Genomic DNA, 8,334 nt, shown 5'->3' on the forward strand with positions numbered 1-8,334 from the left:
GATTTTAGTTGTCTAAACGCATAGCAATAGCCTATGTTATAAAAAAATTCAAAATGAACTTGTGGTTCCTAAATTGTCCTAAGATATTTCCATTGAATGTGAATTGACTTGATAAAATTTAAGTATTTTCTTACACTTATGTTTGCAGGTAATAAAGTTATTAATAATTTTATTATAACCAAAGAAAGAGCAAATGAATATTTTTTCAAATTAACCAAAAGCATTCACTTGGCAAATTAGTTTAAGTTGAAAGTTGAGCATAAACTTGCAATAATGACAATTCAAATGAGGTAAACAGAATAAACCATTTATTAAAACATCATGTGGTAAAGTTAACTTCTTGACCCAATGTGACAATGGTAAACATTTTCCCCTTGTTAACATTCCACCTAAAACACAGTTAAATTATAACACAATACAACCAGAAGCTGAAAAGACTTCTGTCCTTTACCACTCACTAGGTGAGTGCAGATCTAGGTTTTCTTGATGAGTCAAGAGAAAGAAGATTATAAAGACACTCGAAATCCCATATACTCAAAAGTTAAATTTTATTTACCCTGTTCCTGGTCCAAACTTAAAATTATATCAAATAAAAATTTCATTAATTATCCTCCCCTCTGCCAAAAATAAATATTAGGAACACATTAAGGATAAGAACTGGGTTTTAAACTGTACTTTATTTGTTACTATAACATTCTTTTTAAAAAATTGATCAACCATAAGCATGCAAAAAATTCTCTTCTGAATGGAACCACTTCAATAACTCCTTGGATATCGGTAAGTCAATTATGAAGGTTGTTCAATTTACAGTCCTCTCCTTTATAGCACTTCTAAGCAGTGTGTGAGACACATACCACAGAGGTAGGAAAGACCATCCTTAATAAATTATCTTAATTGTAGAGAATTTCTGAAAATAAAACTGAAAAAGGCTAAACCATGCCTTTGATGAGTCCCAAAAGACCACAGATCCATCTCCTATTCGAAGAATTAGTCCCCTGGAGAGTTCCAGCCGCTGTAGGGCACTTGATAACAAGATCCACCAGGGCTCCAAACAACTGACTGCATGAAGGGCACCCTCGGTTGCTCTCACTTCCCGATTCTCTGGACCACCCAGTCCTGCTGGCAGAGAGGGCAGCGATTGTTCTGTTTCACCCACAAGGACATGCAGCAGTTGTGGAAGGAATGATTACATTCTCCCCAGACCACTGGGAAAAAAAAAGAACATCTGACATTACATATTTCAATTTAACTTACTGAACTCACAACTCTATTTTGTTATATAATAATTATGGTTCATAATCTTAAGGATGGTTAACTGGCCAAAATAAATTTTTTTAGTCATAAAGAAAAAGAACCTTACATATAGAATTATACTTTAAAAATGAGGTAAGGGGACTTCCCTGGTGGTCCAGGGGCTAAGACTCTGCGCTCTCAATGTAGGGGGCCCAGGGTTCAATCCCTGGTCAGGGAACTAGCTTCCACATGCCACAACTAAGACCTGGTATAGCCAAATGAAAAAAGAAAAAAATGAGGTAGGGCACCATGCTTGGAAACCTGACATCACTGTTGGAATCCGAGGATGCTGTGGTGGCTTCCCACTCCTATGTGGCTCCACATGCTGTCAGTCTTTCTCACGTTGGGAGGTTAAAAGACCTGTGTGTGTGTACTAAGTCGGCTCACTTGTATTTGACTCCTTGCAACCCTATGGACTGTAGCCTGCCAGGCTCCTCTGTCCATGGGATTCTCCAGGCAAGAATAGAGGAGTGGATTTCCAGGCCCTTATCCCAGGGATCTTTCAGACTCAGGGATGGAACCCACATCTCTTGTGCCTCCTGCACTGCAGGCAGGTTCTTTACTAGCACCACCAGGGAAGCCCAGAAGACGAGTCTTCCTCAGATCCCAAACCACTCCACTCGTGCACTGACCCTGGAGACCTCTGGGGCCTTTAAGTTAGTTTATTTAAAGATGTCCTCCTGATTTTTAAATTTTCTTTCTTTATTTTTGGTTGTGCTGGGTCTTTGTTGCTACTTGGGCTTTTTCTCTAATTGTGTTGAGCAAAGGCTACTCTCTCGTCGCAGTGCATGGGCTTCTCATTGGCATGGCTTCTCTTGTTACAGAGCATGGGCTCTGGGTGTTCAGGCTTCAGTATCTGCGGTTCCCGGGCTCCAGAGCACGGGCTCAGTAGTTGTGGCACGTGGGCTTAGTTGCTCCACGGCATGTGGGATCCTGCCGGACCAGGGATCGAACACCGTCTTCTGCACTGGCAGGGGGATTTCTTACCACTGAGCCACCAGGGAAGACCCTCCTGAGTTTTACCTACCAAGACAATGAGTTTTACATGTTTTCAGCTCATAGCAGGCTATCATAAATAGGTGGCATGCTTCTAAAAAACATTATTAGTGGTACCTCTAACTGTTTTCTGGAAGTGGTGATGATCTGTGTTAAGTCATTCATAGGCAGTGCAGTTCCTCATGTGACAAACAGAATGGAATTTTCAAAGTGGTTGGCTTTGAAAGACAGGGCTATTTCAAGAAAAGAAGGGCCTCTCTATGATCAAAGAAAGCTGGCCTACCCCTCACAATTCTCAATTAAATCAATATTTTTAAAACAGCATCAAAGAAAAAATTTAAATAAAGGGAAATCACCCGTAATACGGAATACAACCTCAGACATAGACTTCATTTGTCCCTTGCTTGACCAACTTAGCTATATAACAATGAAAAAAAAAAAAAAAAAACCTTTCAATGAAAATTGGTTGTAGGGGTTGGAAGCTAGCGGGGCTCATTTTAAGTCTTTCAGAAGAAAGAAACAGGATTTGATTAAAACTACATGAATCATTCAGAAGCTGTATGTAAACCACATACACAAAAGTTCAAAGTTAACCTTTCATTCCAGGAAAATCTTTATATACTTTTATATAGCAATCTTAGAAGTGATGACCTCAAGAGCTAGGGCATAAAAATCTGAGTCGCTTACAATATTAACCTGACAACTTTTTTTTTCCCTTAAGACAACTATTGTAGTACCACATGTAAATAAAATTTAACAGATTTCTATCTATAAACTACATACAAAGGAATCTGGAGATTTAGAATTGCTTTCACCTTTAGGAGAAAAGTTAAATACTCGATCATAAAAGAGTACTGAAAACTGAAATGCTTCGTTAGAATAAAATCCTGATTGACCAAAACTAACCTGTAACATACTCAAAATTTAAAGGATGTTTCGGCAAATTCCTTATTTTATATTTTTCTTAATAGAATATATTTCTTTTTTGATTATTAAAACATTTACCATGCCCATGTCTACAATATATAATCAATTCTTCTGAATTACAAGCAATTAAAGGACTTAACAGATAATTCCATTAAGACCCTTTGAGAACCAACACATTTTATATTAATAATGAATCGCTGCTTTACAGTTTATCTTTGTGTATTGATGAAGCCAATCTTAACTGCAAATTCAAACATCCCCACTGAGAGAAAAACTTCAGTTGAAAAAGCAGAAGAACAAAATTACAACATACCAACACAATCCTCTTGTTTGTTTTCAGCTTGACATCTAAGACAGGCATCTAAAAGTAAACAAATAGCAATTCTCATTCTGATGCTCAGAATGCAATTTTTAAAACCCCATACACTTCAAAGTCAAATAAAAGGCCCAAAGGGTTAGAGATGTAGATTAAAAGGCTCATACTATTAATTTCTCATCTGAACATAACTGCTTAAAGATGAATAAAGCACAAGGCACTCTACTAATTTACTTATGACCAGGAGCAATTTCACAAGGGTTACTGACCCTCTATTTTCACAAGCGCTGATTAAAAGATGTCCTGACAGTGGATGTAACCACTAGAGAAAAATATGCTATATTCCACTATATTACTCTCTGGGCACATGCACACAGATCAATTTTATGCACAGTTTATTTTCAAGACATCCTTTAAAATAAGCCACAAATATATATTGGTATTTGCTTACATATATATAGAAACTCTAGAAGGATAGTCAAGAAACTAATAATAAAGTTCACCTGGGAGGAGATGGAATGGGAAGGGGTTTTCACTGCACACTTTCTCAAGTTTTTAAGTTGTGACTGTATAACCTACATAAAAATTAAATTAAAAAAAACCCTAAATATTAGGTTCTCTCTCTTATTTTTTCTTTTTAAGGAAATGCTCCCTTTACAAATAATCTGAGCCCAAACCATTTACCCAACAACGGTAAAGTATTTTAATAAATTACCTGGGAGTAAACATGAGGAATGGGAACCAAAAGGATATACTAGAACTTTTCAAAACTCAGTCTGTACTACCATTTGCTTGAAGAACGTAATATAGAATATTTTAGGAACCAAAGAAATGGACTCATTCACTAGCTGAAAGCAGTCAAAGTTGGGTGAAAGGAAGTTCTAACTAACAGAAAAAAAAAAAGATTTTAATATAAATTAGAGAAAAATTCTATAAAAATAGAAACAGGATAGAGTTGAAGCCTACTTCTTTTCTTACACTGGATTATGCTCAGGCATTTGTTTGCTCCTCTCTGCATGCTCTTACCCTTAAAAAAAAACACACCACCCTGGCCTCTTCAGTGTGGATTAAAAACAACCACTGCCTCCTGAGGCTTTCTGCAATTTCACAGTTACTGAGTACCTACCCTGTGCAAAGAGTAATGCCTGGGGGCCACCAAAATGACCAAGTCCGGGTCCCTGGTCTCACCAGTAAATGGGAAAGTGGATAGGTAAACAGTTAAATATCGCAAGGATCATGATATAAGGGGGAAGACATGCCTCTGGTTCTGTGCAGTCACAGAACTGGAGTTCACGATCCCAACTGTCTCTTTTACAAGTTAGGAAAACAAGGCTCCAGAAGGTTATGTCAAACGTCCAAGTTAACAGATAGCTGTGGAGGGTTACTCTGGCTCTTTATCCCTTGACAGTACAAGCAAACCTCGTCCCCTCTTCCTCACTGGTGCTTGCTAGTGGCTCCTTTCCCAATAAAGTCGGCAGAGTGGAAACCAAGGAAGAGTGTGTTAACCACATTAGAATGGGCTGACTGGCAATTCTTAGATCAAGAAGTTATAACAAATCATTTAGGTGTATGAGATGAATTCAAATATCAAGGACACGGGATTAAGTGGGCTTTTTATAGAATCTAGAAGTCTCTGAATTATGCCTACAGCTTTGATTTAGATTCACTATCAACAACTGACCTGAACAGATAAAAATTCCTAAAGTTTCAGATAAAAGAAAACATTTTCTTTTGATGATGTTCTTAATATCTAAAACAGTGCATTTCTAAGGAGTACAGTAACACCTTTTAGAATGAAGCCAGAAAACAAACTTCCTTCTGCTGTCACCTAACCACCAAATGGATTTTAACACCTCATAAACACAATACAGAGGTCTAGCCCAGAATACTTTTCTGAACCCAAAGTACAGCTGTTGTAAATATGAAACATTAATCCACAGTAGCAAATACTTGTTATAATTAGAAAGTTAATGTGAGAAGTGAGTCATTTATAGCCCATACTTTGACTTACCTTAAATATCCCAGTAAAGTTTATTTCTTGCAAACTTTCAACCATTATTTTATATTTTGCATTTCTACCTACTAATTTAAAATTTTTCTTTGGGGAGAAAAATAAGATGCTCTTTTAGGAAAATTATTTTAAACTAAAAAAGAAAAAAAATCCCACAAACTGGAAGTTATGATTCTAGCTTTCAAGAAAGGGTTAGGGCAAGGGGGCTGTATTGCAGGCCCATAAAGTAAGTACCTAAAAACCTGATACACAAAGTAAGTGGATCACATCTGAAATTTAGTTCTTTTAAAAAGTAAAAAAAATTTGAATCCCATAGTTGCAAATTCTCTTTAAAACAAATTCCTACGAATAAAAAACATAAGTGCATACTACAGAGAGAGTAAATTGAGAAATCTCTTGTTTCTGGTAGGTCTAAATTTTCAATGCTCAAGAAGGGAAAGCAACTTTTAAGTTATTTTCTCCAACTGTCTCGTTTTTCAGTGCAAGACACAAAGTTTTCAAACTACATAAGCCTCAGTTTTCTCCAATTACCTTCAAGAAATGACATTTAAGACACTCTTAAATGCTGTAGTTTTAAATGCCCTATTTAAAAATATAACGTGCATTTAAACAGCAACTTTTTTAAGGTCGTCTAAGATCTTAAAACAGAGACCATATAAAACACAACGAGATGAAGCTGTTCTGAAAGGCTTCATTTGGTCCAATATTTTCATTAAAAATATCATAGAAAGAAGTAACAAGTTTGCAAAAGAGGGCTTTCCAGAAAGGCCAGACTTGAGGGCACTACCCTTCTCCAAGAAATTGCATGCTAGGATGGGGAGTGGCCAGTAAAGAGATGAAGCTTCACGTCTCTGAATAAAAGGGTTTACATTCTTCTAGTTCTAGCCAACCGAGTGCGATCTGACCAATCTTGAATCATCCAGGTTTAAAAGCCAGCAGAACAGTAGCCAATCCAGAAAGGGGACGGCTAGGAACACTCTTCTTCCCTGCTCCTCTCCAGAGCACGACTAGCGGCCGTTTGGGGGGGAAATGACTCCAGAGCATCACTTTGGTGTGTGACCAGAACCATCAGACTGACCCTCTGACTCAGGGCCTTGACCTTGACCTCTGTGTGGTTTGCTTTCGGAAAAGGGTGCGGTCGCTGGCCACACAAACCGAAGTGGTTCCTCCCAGCTCCCGTCAAATCACCTACTTTTATTGTCGTGATCACACTGATCACTACTGGAAATGACCTTGTTTAACTGTCCTGCCTGCTACCCCCCTTTTCCCCCAGAATACCCGTCCCCGGCACAGGTCGCCGCTGAACGACCCCTCGGCCCCTGGCAGCGGCCTCAGCCCTCGGATCAGCGGCAGCTCGGGCGTGGCCCGCGGTCTCCCGGGGCCGGGGCAGGGCGATCCCGCCCCTACTCCTCCCGGAACGGTCTCTCCAAGGTTTGGTCCTTCCCCCCACGCCCGAAGCCGGGCCTGCGGAGGCCGCAGCACAGCCGGGGCCTCGCCTGCTGCGCTTACCCATCACCTGGACCCTGCAGATGGCGCACGTATCGCACTCCACGTCCCAGCTCCACATGGCCACCGCGTTCCACTTCTTGAGAGAGAACATTTTGTCGCCGCCCGACTTGGATCCTGCGCTCCCCGAGTGAGAGGACAGGGCGCAGGGTTCCTCACCGTCTTCCACGTCGGCCATAGCGGCGGCGCGGAGCCGGCGACGGAGACGTTAGGTCTTGGGAGGCGGGCGGCTATGGCGGCTCCGTGGGGCCGTCCGACGGGCCACAGCGCCGCCCGCAGGCCACGGGCCGCCGCGGGGGTCTAGGACCGGGGGGCGCCCGTGATTGGCTGGCGCGCCCCAGTGACGTCACCGTACGCCGGCACCAGCGGCTTCCCGGTGTCCTAGTTCTCGGTACTCCCGTCCCCAACGCCCGGCCAGCTCAGCGGGGTGAGGGACCCCGGGCCGACCCTTGCGCGGGGGAGACACGTGTCCTGCTTTATGTCTTCATGACACCGCTTTTAGAAGTTGTCTTGTTGATATATTCGTCCTTCTCAAATGTAAACGCCCTGGGGGGAGCGGGGACTATTTCTTGATCATCTCCTTCGTTAAGAAATGCTGTCTCGGGAGGGACAGTTATATGTTGAGGGAATGAATGACGAGCTTGGAATCTGGTTCAACAGTTCTCAAATATTTTGGTCTCAGGACCCCTTTACACTTAAAAATTACTTAAGGACATTTAAGAACTTTTGTTTGTGTAGGATGGATGTGTACATATACACGCTTATACATATATATTTCCTTTTTAAGAAAACGGGGGAAATGTGACTATATTAATTCACTTCAAAACAGTAAGAAATCCATTACAAGTTATCCTTAGAATACCAATATTGTACACTCACAAGAGAGAATGAAGAGAAATAGCTATGTGTGCTGTGCTGTGCTTAGTCGCTCAGTCGTGTCCGACTGTGCAGATCCCATGGACTGTATGTAGCCCGCCAGGCTTCTCTGTCGATAGGATTTTCCAGGCAAGAATACTGGAGTGGGTAGCCATTCCCTTCCCCAGGGGATCTTCCCAACCCAGGAATTCAACCGAGGTCTCCTGCATTACAGGCGGATTGTTTACCAGCTGAGCTACCTGGGAAGCTCAGAGCTATGAATACTGTTATGTAAATATGTAAATAGTTTTGACCTTGTTGGTCCCCTGAAAGAATTCCAGGAACCCTGGAGACCACACTCTAAGAAACTTAAATCTAGTTTAACTTTTTATGTGTAGGAATACTGAAGTCCCCAAAAGTAATTTATAGT

At 40.9% G+C, this 8,334-nt stretch overlaps 1 protein-coding gene across 2 annotated transcripts; it reads right to left on the bottom strand.

Moving 5' to 3' along the window:
* Window positions 287-7,341, bottom strand: RNF7 (ring finger protein 7). 2 transcript variants are annotated; one of them, XM_005675493.3, is made up of 3 exons: window positions 7,060-7,341; window positions 3,530-3,577; window positions 287-1,205 (listed from the first exon to the last, which is right to left on the bottom strand). In XM_005675493.3, the coding sequence occupies exons 1-3, from the start codon at window positions 7,225-7,227 to the stop codon at window positions 1,149-1,151; spliced, it is 273 nt and encodes a 90-aa protein (XP_005675550.1). In that variant the 5' UTR covers window positions 7,228-7,341; the 3' UTR covers window positions 287-1,148. The 2 variants fall into 2 exon arrangements, with proteins under 2 accessions (XP_005675550.1, XP_005675548.1); XM_005675491.2 differs by having other exon boundaries at window positions 7,053-7,319.

Source organism: Capra hircus, chromosome 1 (assembly GCF_001704415.2).
Source record: "Capra hircus breed San Clemente chromosome 1, ASM170441v1, whole genome shotgun sequence".
Taxonomy (NCBI): domain Eukaryota; kingdom Metazoa; phylum Chordata; class Mammalia; order Artiodactyla; family Bovidae; genus Capra; species Capra hircus.

What these genes read in the sequence shown, in the direction of transcription:
- RNF7 (XM_005675491.2), bottom strand. Translation starts at nt 7,227, where the DNA reads ATGGCCGACGTGGAAGACGGTGAGGAACCCTGCGCCCTGTCCTCTCAC. An exon ending in CTGCAGGGTCCAGGTGATGG is followed by an intron (nt 3,578 to 7,052) that starts GTAAGCGCAGCA and finishes GTTTACTTTTAG; the next exon opens with ATGCCTGTCTTAGATGTCAA. An exon ending in CAAACAAGAGGATTGTGTTG is followed by an intron (nt 1,206 to 3,529) that starts GTATGTTGTAAT and finishes TTTTTTTCCCAG; the next exon opens with TGGTCTGGGGAGAATGTAAT.